General features: G+C 33.6%; 1 protein-coding gene across 1 annotated transcript in view; it reads left to right on the top strand.

Moving 5' to 3' along the window:
• Positions 1-7,932: 7,932 nt before the first annotated feature.
• Positions 7,933-21,301, top strand: part of LOC126734963 (synaptic vesicle membrane protein VAT-1 homolog-like) — a 41,238-nt gene continuing 27,869 nt past the window's right edge. The window contains exons 1-2 of the mRNA XM_050438829.1: positions 7,933-8,527; positions 20,325-20,454. Coding sequence (XP_050294786.1) covers positions 8,253-8,527; positions 20,325-20,454 — 405 coding nt within the window. The 5' untranslated portion in view covers positions 7,933-8,252. The remainder of the gene's footprint in view (positions 8,528-20,324; positions 20,455-21,301) is intronic.

Here is a 21,301-nt window from a genome sequence, read left to right as displayed (position 1 = left end):
TATTATACAGGAGTAAAACAAACTGTTGTTTTTTCTCGTAATTTCAAATGACCCTGTAGGAAAATTAAGGTGGATAATTCTGTTTACATACTGTTCCCTGTAATCTTTGATGTATTCTAAACATTTCGATTTTTGATTCATTCCATTATCTCATTTCTGCTGCGAGCTGCAAATTTTTTATTAAAACGCTGATTTGAAGCGTATTTTTATTAGAAGAAACAAACACTAGGTATATCATAAGTTAATTAAAAAAAAAAACAATTTTAATAACAACTTGCAGTTAAACTTTGCAATTAAAATAACAGCTTGCAGTCTTCGCGGCATCGAATGAATAAGGTTCCTTATTCTTTCTTGAGGAATAGCCTCATATTCTTCGATCAGCGCTAGTCGTAAGTCTTGCAAGGTTTGTGGTTGTACAGGATGACGACGAACGGCCCTTTTAAGTTGATCCCAAAGATGTTCTGTTGGGTTGAGATCCGGTCTACATGCGGGCCATTCCAATCTTGGGAGTCCAACTTCATCCAGATATTCGCTCACTACATGTGCAACGTGAGGTCTAGCATTATCATGCATTAATGTAAATTGGTTCCCAATGAATGGAGCAAATGGGACAACAACTTCTTGAAGGATTTTCTCAATGTAACGGTGGGCGGTTAGAGCTCCATTTTCAATAAATACAAGATTGGTGGGTGCTTCGGTAGAAATACCCGCCCAAATCATGACTGAACCGCCACGATATGAGAATTGTTCTGAAATGGTGCAGTCAGCATATCTTTCATTTCTACGTCTGTATACCCGCTTACGACCATCCGGCGTCCTTAAACAAACCCTGGATTCATCTGTGAATAGTAAGTTTGCGCACTGTTCTAGAGTCCACTCAAAATGCGATCTTGCAAACCTTAGTCGGTGTTGTCGATGCCGAGGAAGTAATTGTGGACATCTTGCTGGCCTTCGTGAATAAAGTCCAGCTTCTGCTAATCTTCTACGTATCGTTATTTCACTTACACTTACTCCATGAAGTATTTGCAAGTCATTTTTTAGAAACACAGCAGTAGATCTTCGATCTCTTAAAGAACTAATGGTGACATAGTGATCATCAGCTGCAGTGGTCATTCTCCTTCTGCCAGAGCATTGTCGTCTAGTAAAAATTCCCGCCCGTAAATACCTATTCCAGGCATCTTGAACTGTAGATTGCGGAAATCTCAGAGTACGGGCGACATAACTTTTGCTACGGCCATCCTCTATTAACGCAACAATTCTACCCACGTCTGCTGGGGTTAATACCATATTGACACACAACAAATTATAGTAGTGACACTGTCAAACTTTATGTCACATTAATTGCGTCCTTAGCCAACGTCGATAATTTTTAACCGAAAACTTGACATTAATTACCTAAAAATAAGCTTCAAATCAGCGTTTTAATAAAAAATTTGCAGCTCCCAGCAGAAGTGAGATAATGAAATGAATCAAAAAACGAAATGTTTAGAATACATCAAAGATTACAAGGAACAGTATGTAAACAGAATTGTCCACCTTAATTTTCCTACAGGGTCTTTTGAAATTACGAGAAAAAACAACAGTTTGTTTTACTCCTATATAATATAGCCTAATCGAAAAATGCTACTTTACAAAATGATTTTAAAAAATCACAACAAATGTATCTAAAAACTGATGGCAAAATCGTGAGAATCTGATAAAAAATAAAAAATTTATAAAACATCAAACTTGGCCAATATTTCAGGGTGGCGGAATTTTGTGCCGGCGAGTATATTAAAATGTAAATATTGGACAAAACTTTAGTGTATGATCTCCTTTAGTAAAACAGGGTGTGTGTGTGTGTGTGTGATGCGATCTATTTTGTTCTTATAAACGCAAGCTCGTTAATTACTTACCTTATCTCCCAAGCCTCAAAACGAAAAATAATATAATATAAATTGCAGTCCATAAATATAAATATTAATTTCCGTTATCGGTGGTAATAATTGAAAATTTAAAATATAACAAAATATTAGGTCTCGTTGTCTGAACTCGTTGTTACATTCTTCCGGCCTTAACAATCCCGCGACGTTGCCAGATTGGGCAATAATTCGGAGTCAATAAACGTCGAAAAAAAGTCTTATTCTTACGTCAGCGCCCCTCCTAACAATCTGACATTTACAGATAAACAATAACTTAATCGTCAGTTGGTATTCTGACATGTGACGTTAGAATCAGGATCGTACTAAAATGGAGATTAAGCTTCCAAGCTTTAATTATCGTTATAAAACCTTAAAATTAAGTATTTTTAAATCTATTGCAATTAAAAATTGAGTAAACGAACCGTGGGTATAAAGGATGAATAATGACGTTAATGATATTTTAACTGTCGTATTTCACGACTCGACTGTCTTTTTTAAGTTCCCTTTATTCCCTGTTTCAGTTTTTTTTTTTGGGATTTTCCGGTATCAGGGGTTGATAAATTATTTTAGAAGCTAGCAAACAACTGGCGCATTGTGAAGCTACACAGAGCAGAGGACTGGTAACTTTATCAATTATGACGTAGTACCTAAGGGAGTTTTCTGAAAAAATAAGTATGCTACATTTTGCAAGTATTATCATTTTCCAAGGTATAGTTATTATTTTATAATTATTTGGACATATCTATGTCACAGTTCTCAACTTTTAAATAATTTTTAATTTAATTCTAATTCTAAGACCCATCAAAATGATAGATTTAAATTTTCCTGTCTTTATCTGGGTTAAGATATTCATGCAAATATCCTTTATGTACTAGTTTGTATATTGGTAATTGCCCAGACAATCACAGAAATCATAGATTTTTTTAAATTTCCGTCAAATCCATCTTTAAGTAAAAATCTTGGAGGGAGATCTGTCATCTAAGTCCTAGTAAAAATATCACCAATTATCGAATTTGCTCCTATAATAGAGCATAATTACTCAAAGACCCCTGATGCAAAATTAGTCCTATTTACAAGTTCTAATTGACCAAACATGCCTAAAATTGCTGTATAATGGTAAGTTTCAGTTCACGTAAAACACCTTAATGAGTCGTTCTTTTGGTTGTCGATGGCCTAGTAAGTATAAAGGTTCCTTTCTCTTAAGATATTATACTATATATATACTTATATTATACAGACAGATATTGTATTATATAAGTATTTAAGGCATTATTTCCAATTACCTTCACCTCACACTTTTCAAATCCTAACTTGCCAATATTCCCTTTGAATATATAAACCCATTAAGCCTATTCTTGAACATCTTAAGTTAAAGGCAGAGTCTATTAGTGACCTAAACCACTGTTAGTTGTGCTCTCATGTTTCATGAAATTTCTTTAATATCTGGGCTTTTTTATGAAAAATCTAAGCTAAGGTTTTTATGGTAAGGGACCTAAGTAAACCTTAAAAGATTCCTGTTTCTTAATTTTTTACTAAGAATACTAATAAAATGAGGCTTAAAAAACCTATATTATCTTGTATAAAAGATTTACAATCCATTGGTATGAAAGTCTGCACAATTGGTGTTATATTTTTCATTATTCATTCCATTCAATTTATTCCCAATGAGAAGACAGATTTATTATAAGAAATAGGTAATTTCGGTTTTTGTTGTACGAGTTTATATTTTGCTTTCCACATGTGTTAATTTTTTTGTTATTATGTAATGGTAAAATCCAAATCAAATTCTTTTTAGAATCATATTTTTTATTTCGATGTGTTTGTTACATGTTTCTTTTAATGTTTATAATACTTATGGAAATGACAAAAAAACAGATAATTTTGCCTGAAAAAATATGCTTAATACCTGCAACAATTCCATATTCATAGATAAGGTCTTATTAATACCATGCTTACAGCTTAATTTACAATGTATTGTAACTATTTTTATGCGTTTTAAAGTCTTTTATTATATTTGTTTCAATTTAACTTAAAATAAAATATTTAATAGACAAATTAGTGTTATTTTTTATTAAAAAATGCTCCCGTACTTTGGTGCTAATTTATAATTATTAGTAAGTATCTATATCTAAATATCTTGAAAGTTCAGACTTAAATATCCTAGATAAGCAATTTGTCGAGAACTAAATTAAAATCAAATAATATTTTAGTTGATTTGTTTTGAATCTGACTCTCAAAGAAAATGATAAGGGATGTCTGAGATATCGAATATTAACATTTATTTTTGTTTCAAATTCAAAATTAACATTTTTTATAAAATGTGAAGATTTTTAAAGTGATAACCGTATTGTTAATTTCATATTAAAATTAAATTTTATTTAAATACTGTTCGCAATAGGAAATAATAAAAGGCCACAAATAGAATATAGTATAAACTGAATAAAGTGATTTATTAACCGAACCGTATTAAAAGATTATGAAGAAATTAATATTATAGTGTGTACTCTACGTTATAAACTTACAGACTAAAAACAAGGATCACACACAAATAAAAACGCTTATGCTTCATTTTAAGTAAAAGTCCTCGCATCTGTAACTGATATTTACTAATGTTTATTCTTTTGGACGCCGCATGAAACTGTTTATTTAAGTTAAAAGTGGTTATTAGTAATTCTGCAAATTACTTCAAATTTAATTATCGCGCAATAGATGAGGTTTAAATTTCCCGGCGGACGCCACGCCACATGATCGCTCCCGTCCTTGTCAACAACGTCAATAGAACTGTCAACGGAATTTCTGTCTGATCACTAGGCAACACGCATTTCTCTATATTTGGGTCCCGTGGAACAAACGATCTGATCTTAATTCCTCTTTCTTTTAAATGCTTGATAATAATAATAATAATAAGCTTTATTTCCAACAGGTTACATATACCCAGTTACAGGAAAATCAATTAAATATATAAATGTACGAATGCATGAATTGTATTAGATTCATGCAACTAAACTATAAAAGAACTATAAAATAATTGCTATATAATAAAAAAAAAAAAGTAGTGAACTTGAGAAAATAAATAATAAAAAATCAACACTAAATTAGGATAAGAATCAAGAATTAATTTAAATCAAAAGACCAAAAAAAAAAAAAAAAATTAGTAAATAAATGTATTCAAGCTAAAAACTACATAACCAAAAACTAAATAACCTAGCCTCCCCCACCGACCATACGCAGGTGATTCAAGATAAGTGCCAAATCATCATGGTGAATGTCACAAGAATCAGCAATAGTGTTAAAGTTTTGACACATAAAGTGAATAGGACTCTGGTACAGAATGTTAGACCTGGCTGTGTCCAAGTTAAAAGCTGGACACTGTCTGGATCCTAGGCGTGGTATATGAAAGCAAATCCTTTGCAAAAGGGATGGGCAGTCAATTTTATGGTTAAGTAAATTAAACAAGAATTTCACCGAATGCATTTCTCTCCTCTTCGCAAGTGACCGTTCAGTATATCTAGAGAGCAGCAGGTTATGGTCAAAACCCCTTGGAGGATAGACTCCATCATCCTTAAATGCCAAACATTTAAGGAATCGCCGTTGGACTGATTCTAATAGGTGAATGTGCTGGTTGTAAATGGGAGACCAAACGAGGGAGCAGTAGTCCAGCCTGGATCTAACAAATGCATAGTAGAGCGTTTTGGCAGTGGCAGTGTTCAAAAAAAGTTTGCAATTTCTAATAATAAAGCCTAGCATGCGAGTAGCTCTAGAAACAGTATCTTCGATGTGAGGGATAAAAGAAAATTTTTGGTCAAAGGTGACTCCAAGATCCTTGAAACAGGTAGACCTTGCCAGAGACTCTCCATTAATTGAGTAATTAAAGGCAATTGGACTTTTGATACGAAAGTAGCTGGCCACATTACACTTGGAAACATTAAGGTTAAGCCGATTCAAAGTGCACCAATGGTGTACAGCATTCATGTTCTCTTGCAGTAGACCACAATCTGCTATAGAGTCAATCCTATGGAAAAGCTTTAGGTCATCAGCATATGCTCACCGAGAGCAATTGAGGGTGGAGATCAAGTTATTAGCGAAAACGTTAAAGAGAAGGAGGCCCAAGTTAGAGCCCTGAGGAACTCCAGAGGTGGGTGAAAAACAAGCAGATCTAAAGCCTTCGACCACTACAAACTGAGAGCGGTCAACTAAATAGGAGTTAAGGAGCTTTATCAAGCGATCGGAGAATCCAAACTGGCGTTCAAGCTTATTTAATAGGATGAAGTGGTCAATCTGGTCAAAAGCCTTTTGAAAGTCTGTGTAGATAACATCGATTTGACTTCTATCATTAAGTGCTTCGCACACAAACTGAGAGAAGAATGCTAGGTTTGTAGTACATGAGCGGCCAGAAACAAAGCCATGTTGATCGTTGGCCAGCATGGACTTAACCTTGGGAAAAATTAATTTATAGAGAGCCAACTCAAATAACTTTGAGAAATTGCACAGAATGGATATAGGGCGGTAATTCTCTATTGTTCCAGCATCGCCCTTTTTAAAGATAGGGCAAACTTTAGCTTGCTTCCAGATATTGGGAAAAATACCTGTGTTAAGGATCAGATTAAAAATGTGGAGCAGAGGGTCTGTAAGTGCAACAGAGCAGTCCTTAGCTAAAAAACTAGGAATTAGATCTGGGCCAGAGGTCATTTTGCTTTTGGGACACTTGCTCGCCATTATAATGTCGGTCGCCGCGAGCGCGACGACGTCTATGCAAGTTAAGGGAGGTTCAGAGACGACAGGAGGATCGCTAGGAAGTGAGTTCGTGTATACACTCCTGAAATAATCTCCAAAAGCGGACACAATGCTGTCAGGCGTATTGTATGATTGGTTAGAAAGCTTCATTGAGCCGGGGATTTGAGACTGATTACGTTTGCTTCGAATAAAAGACCAAAATTCACTCGGATCGGAGGTTATTTTGTTCTCAATACTATGGATGTACATTTTGTAGGCTTGTGCAGTTAGAGCTTTAATTGTCTTGCGCAGAGATCTAAATATCTCTAGATGATGTTTAGACTTGAAAATCTTAAAATCACGAAATGCTCTTTCCTTTTTATATATATTACGAATTATGTCCGCCGAAAACCAGGGAGGGAAACGTCTTTTACGTTTTACCTTGAAGGGTACCGCTCTAGCGAAAGTGTTGTTCAGTATATCATAAAAAACATCACATGCGGAGTTGACGTCCTGCTGCACCATGATAGGCGACCAATCAGTATCTAGTAGCAGCTGATACAAAAGCGGAAAGTTAGCCTTTCTAAAATTAAATTCCTTTATTTCAGATTTATTAAGGGGTAGGTTATTGAGAGAGATAAGGCCTGCATGGAATTCAAATGACAAAGAAGGATGGTAGGTATCCTCCGGGACAAGAGATGCACCGCTGTTAAGTACAGAGATATTAAAGCTTGCAAAGATTAAATCCAAACAGCGAAGATTGTTATTTACCACGTTATTGAATTGCTTATAGTTTAGGAAATCAAAAAAATTACTTAGAAGTTGACGTTTACTATTGGGAGATACCGAGTGTTCAATATAAGTGGGGACATTAAAGTCTCCCAGGATAATCACATGTTCAGAATAGATTACATTAACCATGGAAAAGGCTTCGAGAAAGCGTTCTAATTGCACGGAGTCGATGGAAGGAGGAACGTACAATACAAAAATATATAGTTGACTTGATGTGACAACGTCGCAAATGCATACAATATCAACGAGTTGTGGGTGTGAGAAGTAAACAACAATCTCTAACTCACGAGGGGCTATTTAGACTGAACTATATGAAACGGCTAAGTGAATTACATCAAAATATATATAAAAAACAATAAAGTTATATAAGTTGATTTATAATTAGTGGTAAATAATGAAATTCTTTATTAAAAAAATATGTTGAGATGCGGTAGTGTATGGCCGCCTTTAGCAGACAGGGCGTGACTTTTGTTCCTTCTGTGTCACATTGCGCATGTTCGTTCCCATCAACTCCCGAGTCCCGCAAAAGAAGCGATCGACGAACAACGCATTTCGTACATTCCAATTTCGTTCCGTTTGCGTTTCGTTTCTCATTCAGAACTCGAAAGCCCCAGGTGTCGGTTTAGTTCAAGTTTTAACAGAAAAAAAACACATTTTTGCTCTGCTACAACATACAGCACCGGTTTTTGTCGTTATATTTCCCCCCCAACTGTTCGGTGTGTTGTCTACCTGTCCAACAATAACAACAAAAAACAAAACCTCTCGTTTTTTCAAATTTCATTGTTCTCAGCTTCACGCAGCGGGAAGTCGCCGGCCGGTTTAATATTTAAATTGTATTCTAAAAAGATGTCCGAGCAACAAGAAAACGCAACTCCCGCGGTAATGAACGGCGAGCAAAACGGCGAACATAAACCAGAAAAGGTCGAAGTTACGGAAAATGGCACCGAATCGCCGAATAACGCCGCCGGTGAACCTGTTGCCGAAAACGAAAACGAGCCGCCCAAAAAGGAGATGAGAGCGGTCGTCCTTACCGGCTTCGGGGGCCTTAAATCGGTCAAAATCCTCAAAAAACCCGAACCGACGGTCGGTGAGGGCGAAGTCCTCATTAGGGTGAAGGCCTGGTAAGTTTTGCCCCATAACTTTTCTGTCAGTATTCCATTTTTTTTTAACATTTAAAAGGGGCGCCATGTTTGTCCTTCTTTCAGGAGTTTATTGACGGTTGCAGGCGTCCTGCCCTTGTAATTTTATGCATTTTTCAATCTGGTTGAGCAAATTTGGTTATATTGTTGACCATACATGTCAAATATTTTAAGAATTTGTGGGCTATCAAACAAAGAATTTAACGATTTAAGAGACTTGTTTTGCTTGAATTCCTGCACAATAATTGTTGGAATGTTAGAAAAACCTACTAGTACAAGTTATAAAAAAACCAAATTTTAATAAAGTTGAATGTATCAGAAATTAAGGCTTCAGTATCTCAACATCAATAGAGAAAGCTTGGTTTCAGGACTAACCGCACCCAACCTTGAATTAACTATCATTTTTAACCCATTTATGCCCAAGGGTAAAAATAATAAGAAAATTTAACATTTATATAGAAATTTCTTATTTATTTACCCCTAAAAACAATATTTCGAAACAAAAAAAATATTTTTTTCAATATTTTTGAAAAAAAATTTTGTGAAAACGCATCACTGGGACAATTAATCAAAACTATTATTCTATTTGCATTTAAAAAAAATTCATTGGTGAAAAAAATCAATCTCCTCCATAGCTTCTACTAATTCTTTTTGAGTAAGAAACTGCCTATAAGCCATTTTAAACTTGTTTCACCAGGACACGAACAGTAAAACACAAATTCTTTCGCTAGACTGCAAATCTAAGCACTTTAGTTCCCGACTATTATTCCTTTCTTGACAGGCTCAAACATGAAAAAGTCACATATTGTTTTGGTCACATGGTTTATACCAGTGATGCATTTTCGCAACAGCAAATTTTGTTGCATTTTTTTTATCGCCAATAAAGATAACTGATTCAAAATAACATATGTACTGTAAGGATTTATGTTCATATTTGAAGAAAACAGTGTTTGCTTAAAAAAAAGGAACCGGAAACTACTTTTTTAGAATTTAATATACAGCAAGAAAAGAAGAAAATTTTTTACTACAATTCGTCTTGCCGTATTTGACATTGATTTGGTAAAAGAACAAACATTTCCAGGTTTTTCCTAAAGTTGCATTGTAGGTCTCTTAAAATAAACTAGATAATTCAAACAGAAAATAATTAGCTGCGACAAAAAAAAATAAATTAGGTGTTGCGTAAATGCATCACTGGGGCAAAATGGGTTAACATATTATTTTAAGGAGTCCTGTGTTCGAATTTTTAAATGACCACTCTCAGAAACAACTAATAGATCCAAAATCTATATAATTTTTATATAAAGCAAGTCCAGTAGGTATTTAGATTTTCATTGCATTTTGATAAAAATATTATGACTTCAAAATCAGAGACTTTTAATTCAATTCAATATATCATGGTAATTAACCAATTTACAAAATAAATATAAGCATAAAAAATATTCAATAAAATAAAATTTTATATTGCAGTACAGCACTTGAAGTATTAGTACTATCATTAAATAATATTTTATATAATAGTGTTGCAACTGATGGTCAGCAGATTGTTGATTTATTCGCTACTCACTTTTCTGCAGTCTATTCAAATGCAAATACAACCCCACCTGAAAAGTCTTTTAGCCAAATTAATATTGACTGTCTGTCATAGGTCTGGCTGAGGTGTTTGATAAGCTGGGGGCTTTGCCTAATAAGTTAATGATTGGTCCAGATGGAATCCCCAATATTCTTTTAAAAAACTGTCGATATGCACTATCACAGCCACTATGTAAACTTTTTAACTTGTCTCTTATTTCTGGAACATTTCCAGACATATGGAAGGAAGGTTTTATTTCTCCTATTTTTAAATCAGGGTCGAGGGATGATGTCAGAAATTATCGTAGTGTGTCCATAGTGTCATCCATCCCCAAAATTTTTGACAGCCTTATGTTTGCCCATTTAAATTGGCAATGTAGAGAAATTATTGTTGAGGAACAGCATGGTTTTAGAGGTGGTCAGTCCACTCTTACAAATTTACTCATATACCACAACAAGTTGTCGGATGCCTTGGAGAGGGGTTATCAAATTGATGCTGTATATACAGACTTCTCCAAGGCATTTGACAAGGTAAATCATTTGTTATTAATTGAAAAATTGAGAAACATAGGTTTTTCTGATAGTTGCTTAGCTTTCTTAGTGATAGAAAGCAAGTGATTAAACTTGGTAATTTTATATCTAGGGTGATTGAAGTTTGTTCTGGAGTGCCACAAGGTGGACTCTGCTCTCCTTTGCTATTTAGTTTGTTTGTTAATGACCTTAGGGATGTCTTGGAGTATTGTGAATTTTTAATGTTTGCTGATGACCTCAAACTTTTCTTGGTTATTATGAATGAACTTGATATCAGCCTCTTACAGAAAGATCTTGATGGCCTTTCTCTGTGGTGCCAAAATAATTTGTTGGATTTGAATATTAATAAATGCTTCCAAATTTCATTTCATAGGAAAAAAAGTAGGATACCATTATTTTACACAATTAACGGCCAGAAACTTCAATTAAAGGATGTTGCTAAGGATTTAGGAATACTGTTTAACACAAAATTAAACTTCTGCAATCATATAGACCAAATAGTAGTAAAAGCTAATAGAATGTTGGGTTTTACGCTTAGAAATTGTGAGGGGTTATCATTGTAAGCTGTTAAATCTGTATATGTGGGATTGATACAATCACAGCTTGAGTATGGCTCAATTATCTGGACTCCCCAGTATAATGTCTATAAGTCATTACTGGAGAGTGTGTAAAACAAATTTTTAAGATATTATAACTACATGTTTAATTTGGATCTTATTGCTAATCATGATTATTCCTAAATATTGAATTATGTTAAAGTTTTGTCTTTGGATAAAAGAAGAACAATGTTTGACATCTGTTTTATCTATAAGTTGTTGAATGGTATTATATCCTGTCCAGATTTACTTTCCCAAGTTAAATTTTCTATTCCTCAGAGAACACTTAGACAAAATAATTTATTTCATATTGGGTTCCATAGAACCAATTATGGTAAAAACTCTTTTTTGGTGAGATCTCTAGATTTTTTGGATCGGGAGGAGAGGCTAGATGTTTTTGGCAATTCATATGGGTCTTTTAAGGGTAGTTTAATGAAAATTTTGAATACTTAGTATTGTTCAATTAATATTTTTAATTAATATGTTGTTTGATGGGTAAACCAAGTGAGAATTTATGTTCCTAATGTATTATTTAATACAAAGATATTTTTTTTTGTTTATTTACTTTAGAGTCTTTTTTTTAGTTAAGTACTTTAACTCTTAATAGTTTAAGTAAGGATTATTATTTATTGACATAACTGTATTTTATAATTTATTTTTTTTTGTAATGGGGGTTTCCCGTTTAATGAAAAATTGTTAAATGAATTTAAAAAAAAAAAAAATATCTAGAATAAAAAACAGATAACAGGTAACATCAATAAAATCAAATAAAATATAAGGACAACAATGGTTTAAAACAGAGTAACTACAATAGAAAAGAAGACACACTTTAAGCAAAGTCAAGATATAAAATTATACTGCACTTAAGCAGATTTTAAAATTCCTTGAAGTAAACTTACAGAACAATGAAACAAATCTATACTGACACTATTTGAATTCATATTATCATTCTATTTATTGCCCAGTTTTCACCATACAGTGTACAATGTTGTTCAAGGTGGAATAATCTAGTCTGTCTGAGCACTGTAGTAGGAGGAATATTTAAATTAAGCTGACACAACAACTCAGAAGACTGTATTAGGTACATTGTTAAGAATCTTGTATGTTGTGACAATATAACAGTTTTTATGTTGAGTCTCCAACTTTTGAGTGTTCAGCGATCTATACATTTTATTGTAATTAATATCAATACACAAATAGATACATACATACAATACATAAATAAAGGTTTTCCCCATAACTTTTTGTTAGTATTCGTTTTTTTTAACATTTAAAAGGGTCTAATGGAGCACCATGTTTGTCATTCTTTCAGGAGTTGATTGATGGTTGCAGGTGTCCTGCCCTTGTAAATACATGCATTTTTCAATATTGAGCAAATTTGGTTCTATTTGTTGACCAATATTTTAACAATTTAAGGGCTATCAAACAAAGAATAACCCTAACCGCTAACCCCACCCAACCTTGAATTAACTATCATTTTCAAGTTTCAACATATTTTAAGGAGTCCTGTGTTCAAATTTTTACATGAACACTCTCAGAAACGACTAATAGATCCAAAATCTATATAATTTTTATATAAAGCAAGTCCAATATGTATTTTGATAAAAATATTATGACTGTAATGGGTCCAAAATCAGAGACATTTAATTCAATTCAATATATTACGGTAAAGAGACTTTTGAGACCGAGATTTTGTGTAGGTCCCTTCAGATTATGTGTTCTTCCAAAATAAAAATAAGAAATTTCTGGTTAAACAGGAATTGACGGAAAACAACTGGCTATGTTAAAAGATGCTCCTATAGCAATTTCAACAATATACCAAATTTCATTTTTTTATCTTGAAAAGTAAAATAGTTATTAAGTGTTCCCTTTTTCCTGTGTCACCTGGCATAGGGTTTAGTCTGAAATCGATTGAGCTGAATATCTTAACAAACATTGGAAAAATTTGGTTCTCAAACTAAAACTGCATTTAACCTAAGATCCAAAAAGCCCAAAGAAACAACTCAATACACATCTTACAAGAAAAAGGCTGTCAACAATATATATAATATGGTGCTAGAAAAATCTACAATTATTTCTCAACAACTTGAAGAGAAATTAATGCCCCATTAACTTTTATACTTGAATTGAGAAAAATCCTATTAACCCTATATACCTATCCTATTAAGGCTTATTACACTTTAAATAAATTTTCGTTGTGTTATTTTGACATTGTTAAAAACTTATATATGTTCCATTGATCATGTTACAAACTTCTAGGGTAGATAGAAAACATAAAAAAAAAGAAATTCTGAAAATGCTTCCTTAGGGAGCTACATCTCTTTAAAGATACCTGCAATCAGCTCTAATTTTTAATGTATATATTAGGGGAACATTCTGGGGAACAACTAATAGACCCAAAATTTATAATTTTTGTATACAAGAAGTTTACTATGTATTTTGATTTTTATTGCCTTAAGATTAAAATATTAGGGAGCCCAGAGTTTAAACCTTCATAGAAACACTCTTGGGAACAACTAATAAAGAAATTTATCATATTTTTATGGGTCTAAAATCAGAGCTCAATATTTTCGACATTAAAGCAGAGTTCTTGGTTCTCAAACTGACCACACCCAACCTTCATTAACTTTCATTTCAATACAAAGGAACACAGGGTGTTCCTAGAAACCAACCATCCCAAGAACAGGTAATTTAGACCCAATATGTAAATAAATTATAAACATAATGAAAATATGTAAAAGATATGCAGGCATAATCTGAAAGCAATTTTTAACATAAAGAATTTAACAAAAATGAAGGAAATTTGCTTCTTAAACTAACTGCATCTAACTCAGATCATAAAAATTTTTCAGTATAAAGGGCCTATCTATAAGAGCTTTCAGAAACAAATTGTTTAGGCCCAACATATTATATTTAAATTGCATACATCTTAAATTTACATCCAAAAACATGATTGACTGAACGGATTCAGAAAATATAATTTTTCCTTTTAGGGTCAGCAGTATAAAGTTATGGAAATTTAATTTTATAAGAGAGATACAAGGTGTTCAATTTGAAATTATCAAGTCAATTTTAGGTTAAATGTGAAATTTTTAAGAGTAAATAATTCATGCAAGTTTCTCAAAAATGTTATCAGATTGAATGCATTAAGACTTTTAGCTCAATGTTTCAATATAAATTGGTTCTCGAACTAACCCCACCCAATCTTATATGACTTTCATTATAAAGAAGACTCAACAATTCCTCTTTAACATAAATGGATTCTTAAATCACACAATCTCTAATTTTTAAGACACTAATAATCCTGAATGGATACACCCAAAACTTTTAAAGTATTTTGAAATGGTCAAATGGTGATAGAAGGCCCTTTCAACCTTAAATATTAACCAATTCCTTTTGTTGGGCAGATATTACCATTAAATATGTACAACTTGGATATTGAGAAATACAAAATGACTTTTATGAAAATTAAGTTTTAAAGAACTTTTACCCTTAGGCTGATTAGGAAAATCCAACCTTTTTTTTTCTGAAACGAATATTCATCCATCGAACATTAAATCATCGGTAAAACAAAGCCAAAGTATACGCGCGATGTGGCGCCACATGGTCCGGAAGTGCATTTACCCCTCGTGTGCAGAATCGTGCAGACATTGTCCGTGTCCAACAGGAAAGGCGAAAATAGATTAATTGTGTTGCCAAGCGGCCTAACCCGTACCAGGGTCGATCTAATAATACTTATCGTTTATTCTTTTCTTTCTTTCCATGCTGGGTAATATAATGAAAGTTATGTTGACAGGCCGAGAATCATTAATTAAGGCACCAACCCACGAAAACCGTCTGTTCACTTAATTTATAGAATGCTCAATCCAATAAATGTATAAAGGGGTTTATTGGTTGGTTTTATGTTCTTGATGAGTGATCAGAATCTGTGTAATAACTAAAAACTGTAATATAAGTACAGAGGGATATTGCATTTTTAATTCTAATCCAAGGAAATCATGTACTAACCCAACTCAATAATGATTTTGTTTTTACCAAATTGCATTATACATATAATTTTCCGAGTTAATACCCAAAATTCCACTAGGCACGTCCCTAGTAAATAATGGGGCCGCTTTCGGTAATAATTTTCCATTATTTCGCATTTTCTTGTCACGTCCGAAGCCTAATGCAGTCTTAAGCGCCGACAGTGCGAAACGTGACTACCCTTCAAATGCACGGGGTGCGCTGAAAGGTTACTTACACCGTTAAAATTTGAATGTCTCCTCGTATGTTAAGCATTTAATATCCTTTAACCAAGTTTCAAAAGGCCGTACCAATGTTGAAAGAAAGTAGAAATGATTTAAATAACTAGCGTCCAATATTAATTATCTCCCACCATGTCAAAAGTGTTCGAGCTGCTTCTAAAACAACTTTATACCTACTTTAAACAAAACAGAATCCTTAATAGCTCTCAATTAAGGTTTAGAGAAAAACAATCTACTACAAAGGCAACTTTGGAGTTTATGAAGTAGGTAGGTAATTGAAGGCTTTGAGATAGGAAATGTATAATATGTCCTTTGACTGGTTTTCCCATCAGATCATTCTTAGCAAGCTCAAACACTATGGCTTGAACCCTGTCACTTCTCAAATACCTTCCTTATTGGGAGAATGCAAAAAACTGGTTTGGCTGAAACTCTTTGTCCAATATCGACAGGTCAGGTCAGTGCTGTTTGCTGTTTGCAGCAAATAAACTTAGCCTAAGCATCAACAAAACAGAAGAAATCTTTTTTTTTCATTGTGCAATCTGGAGGGTAGTAATATTGAGGATTCAAATGTGTTGAGGTTCCTAGGTATCTTTTTGGATCATAATCTGATCTTTGAAAAGCTTGTCATATTTATCTCCTCAAAAGTTGAAGAAGAACAATTAATAGAAATGTTTTCATTCTCTCACTTTCATTGCTGCAAGTTAGTATCTTATATTGGAATTTTGGTCCATTGGCACAATCAACAAAATGTGATTAAATGTTCCTAGTTGTTCACAAATGAAATTGAGGCTGTCACTAATCGATCTCATTCTAGTGAGGAGTGTTATGTGTTTCCTATTTTTGTATATGCTGCCATGGAATCATGGTTTTTTCAGGGGTTTTGGTTCAAGACTTTCATAATCCAGCCATTTTACCATTAGTCAGCATAATCTGCCTTCCTCTTTATGCCAATTCATCTGCTTTGTGATTTCCTCTAATTCCAATGTGGCTTGGAATCCACAGAAGTCTGATGTCAATTTCTCATTGTTACAGCTCCCCTGATTGCTAAGATTTCCGCTATGCTTATTGGAGTATAACCACTTAGTCCTCTTTTCATTTCCATATGAGGGTTTTTGCAGTATATTCCTATTCCACATGTTTTGCTTATGGTTTCTACAGATGCATCTGTAAATGCTATTGTAATTTTAGGCATTGCAATATAAGTTGAAGAAATTTTGTTGTTGTGTTCCTCTTTTCTTATATAAGTTGTATTTATTGAAGTTTGGGTTTGCTGGAAATATGGGAATTCATTGCATGGGACTAATCTTGACATTTGTGTTTTTGGGATAAATTGTAGCATCACATTTAGACTTTCAATGGTAGCTGGTGTTTGATATTTTGTTCCAATATGTGGTGATCTCCTTGCATGAATGCAAAGTAGATTCCTAAGCATTGGGTTTTAATAAATGTTACTATGCTTCAGGATAAGTTTTGGGGATAACCATATTCTTCTAAGCTTTAGTGTAGTTTTTCCTGCTTCTAGGAATATTCTTTGTGTTGATTGCATGAAGTCAAAAGCCACTCTAATGCCATTGTATTGTGCCCTATTTAATCTGTTCCAGTTGGCCTTCATTTTGTTATTGATTGTTAGGTTGTTTATTGCATTTCTTGGAGGTCTTTTGGAGAATATCATTCAGAGTTTTTTGTTCTGCAAGTTCTAAGATTTTTGCCTTATTTGTGTTAAAATTGTTTAGTACATCCATGTACAGTGGACTTAATGCTGAGGCTCTGCTTTAGCCCTTTAGAAGTATATCTTGGAGCAGTGGTTTCTCCTGTTGTTGGTGACGTTAGTACCATTTGCCTGTTTAGTAGAAGACTTTCTATTAGTTAGTTGTTGATCCAGAGAGCTAAGTAAAATATTTATGGAAACATTGTCAAATGAGATACATCTATAAAAACTGCAATTACTTTTTCATTATTATTGAAAGCCTGGTATATCTCGATTGCTAGGTATAAACAATTGTCCTCTTCCTTACTGAAACTATTTTGTAATGCCCCAAATGTGTTGTTTTTTTCAAGTGTATAATTCAGCATGGTTTGCATTACAGCTTCTATTACTCTTGAGACACAGGAGCTTAGTGTTATTGGTCTTTAGCAGTTGAATTCCTTTGGAACCTTTCTCTCTTTAAGAAGTGGCATGACTATTTGTTTTTTCCAGTCCTTTGGATTGTTGTTAGTCCTTTGGTTTTGTCTCCATATACTATTCTGTGTAATGTATCTGTTAAGTATGAAAGTCCATTTTCCTACAGAATTCTAAGCATGCTCTAGACTGGATCTGGTCTTGGCTTGGAGCTGTGTCTTTGATCTTTTTCCCTATATAGTATTACTTGAGTTATTTTCTTGTAATATGTTCTTGATTTTTTGTGTTCTGTTAGTTCTATTTTCTTGTAGAATCTTTTTCATTTTTCTTTATTTGTCCTGGAAAGATTGTAGCCATGTTTCTGTTGTAGTCTGGGCACTTTCTTTGTGTGCTGGAAATTTGTTTTATTGTTTGCCATGTGTGTCAGCATTGTCCTGTATCATTGGTAACAAAAGTCTCATCTGGGCAGCTGTTTGCTTTTGGTTTTATGTCCATTATTTATTAACCGTGTTGCAAAATGCATCTATTAAGTTTTTACTCATTGGTCCATCCCTGTAGATCCCCTTATCCGGTTTCATGCATCTACGTTGCCTTGCTTGGTTATTTGTCAGATTGAGTATTTCTTGGTTTCCTTGGATGATCTTACATTCTTCAGGAACACTATGCATTCAATATTTTATATCCTAACACTTTTATATCTTGGATTTGGACATTTTGAGGTGTAATGATTTATTTGAAATCATAGTGTATGGAAGTTTTTTGACAATTAAACTTGACAGTCTAACTCTCAAATTTGACAAATGTCATATCTGTCAATGTCAAGTAGGGCTGGGCGTCCAATATCTTCGTTGACAGGTAGCACTAAGGGTTGTGAAGGTTCAGTACAGGGAGTCATCCATAACCCTTACATCTTAATTTAGCAACGAAAAGGGGAGTGTTAAGAGGTTCTTACCTGTTCCTTGTTACCTTCTTCCTACCTTCCTTACCTCACCTGTTTCTATGAATCATTTATAAACAAGTTTTTAGGTTAATTATGACTATTATATACCTGTTTCTGTCAAACATACTGTTTAAATCATAAGTTGGTCTTTGTTTAACACACGTAAGTTTATAGGGGATGGGTTTTTCAAAGGAAAATATGGTTTTTGCAGTCCGCATGTACAACTTCAATTTTTATAATTGCACAAATTTAAAATGCAAAATTTAATGCATTTTTTTTTTACAATTTTATTTCGAAAATGACAAGTCTACTGTCAAATTTGTCAAATGTCATATCTGTCAATGTCAAGTAGGGCTGGGCATGTAATAAGGGGTTATGTTAACGTGTGAAGCGCAAAAAGGCTTGTACAGGGCCGTCATCCTTAACCTTTATAACTTGATTTAGCAAGAAAAAACATACGAGCAACATTTTCTTATAAAACAAAACGCGAAAATTAGATTTTCTATCCCCATAAAAGTGCCGTCTTGCAACTCAATTTTGCTAAAAGGATTTTCCGAGCTCGGGCGTGATGAATTTCTAAATAGTTTAGAGGATCCCAAGACCCGCGGATGTTAAATGGATTTTGTCTGAGGGGGCGGAGTCTTTAACATTTACGTATTTTTTTTTTTCATTTTTATATGTACTGCCGCCCGGATCGTCCCAACATTTAAATGCGGCAATAAATCCAAATAGAATTCTCATACTAATAATAGACTTCTTGAAAAGATGAAACATCCCGACTGACGGATCCGAGGCGATTGGATAATGGCCGTCGTAATTTATTAAATTACCCCGCACGAATTAAGATATTTATAGAGCTTCAGATTTTTTTTTCTTAATGGTTAATTCGGAGCGGAATTGAGTAAAATACGCTTTGATACGGGATACGGGCACTCCGGACGCCCCATTGAACCACCATTTAACCATAATTAAAGTAAGGGAATTACTTGCGATTTACATAAAAAGCCTATTTAGCAATTAACCGGTTTTACATTTTAAATTAGACTCTTATTTAGCCTGTGATTATTTAACCATAGGTCATATTCTGCCATTTTAGTTTTACGGTTCATAACCTGTTGACAGATAGCACATCCCTATATGTTTCCTGTCAAACATCGAAACTGTCATTTGTCAACTTCATAAGGGTGTGGCTCGAATTTAACTATTATGCTGTACTCAGCTGCTGCCTAAGCCAAACTTCCCTTTTGATAAATAATTTAATTTCTTGAATGCAGCATAACCTGAAACAGTTTTCAGACAAAATGCGACTTCTTATTTTTAGGACTTAAGGCGATAAAAGCGAAGCTATGTAGCGCCATCTTTGTTTAAACATCTTTTCTTCTGTTTTTTTCAAAATGGAGGATGGACGCCATTTTGCGTTACCTTAGTTTAAAGTTACCGCCGAGTATTTTACGCTTATTATTGCAATATTTGCGCTTTTGAAAAAATTGAGCAAAGCCCATATGTTAACTGTCCAGTCAAAAAAATCCCCCTTTATCTTAAGATGTCATTTTATGACTCATTAATAACCCCTCGTCTCGATAAGTGCTCTTGAAAAAACACTTAAAATGTATTTCGAAACTGAGAGGCCACCATAAGAGTAACAAAGACATCTTTATAGTTGTCCTGGTAAATATAACCCCAAGGCCTTACAGTTCGAGTCGTAAAATGTCACATAAAATCCCAGTAAAATAGTGAAACCGTTTTGGAAAATAAAAACCGGAATTTGATGTTTCAGCGGACTGAACTTCCAAGACTTGATGGTACGTCAGGGTGCGATCGATTCGCCCCCGAAAACCCCGTTCATTTTGGGATTCGAGTGTGCCGGCGATATCGAGCAAGTCGGAGAAGGAGTCGAAGATTTTCAGGTAAATACAGCAACGATACGATCTTTTAAAAAACAATGTCCACTTGGACTATTGAATTGAACAGTTATTCCAGACTTTTTCAAAATTTTCGATTTTTGTGAAAAGGTTCCAAAATGTTTATAAAATTAACTCAAAAAGTATCCGAAGCAGGCATTTGAACCAAGATTCTTGGACTAATTTCATTGGACACCTATTTCAGGGTTCTTAAAAATTTCTTATGTACAGTGTAAAAAGAACAATTTTTGATTTATTTGAAAAATTCCCAAAATGTTCATAACTCAAAATATACCAGAAGCAAGGGTCTGAAAATTTGTACCAGGATACTTGGACTAATTTCATTGGATACCTATTTCAGGATTTTTCAAAATTTCTTATATGCAGTGTAAATAGAATAATTTTTGATTTATTTGAAAAATTCCCAAAATGTTCATAACTCAAAATATAGCAGAAGCAAGTGTCTGAAAATTTATACCAAGAGACTTGGACTAATTTCATTGGATACCTATTTCAGGATTTTTCAAAATTTCTTATATGTAGTGTAAATAGAATAATTTTTGATTTATTTGAAAAATTCCCAAAATGTTCATAACTTAACATATAGCAGAAGCAAGTGTCTGAAAATTTGTACCAAGAGTCTTGGACTAATTTCAATGGACATCTATTCCAGGGTTCTTCAAAATATGTTTATATGTAATATAAAACATAAACGTTGCAAAAGAATCTTAAGTAACTTAGAAAAATGTGCCAAGAAAAATTTGAATATCTTTTAAAGATGTAGATGCAGGAAAAATGGTTCTAATTCAGGAAGTATTAGATGCAGAAAAAAACATCAAATATGAAATTGTTC

This window comes from Anthonomus grandis, chromosome 4 (genome assembly GCF_022605725.1).
Source record: "Anthonomus grandis grandis chromosome 4, icAntGran1.3, whole genome shotgun sequence".
Lineage (NCBI taxonomy): Eukaryota > Metazoa > Arthropoda > Insecta > Coleoptera > Curculionidae > Anthonomus > Anthonomus grandis.
This window is presented reverse-complemented; position numbering and strand designations above follow the sequence as displayed.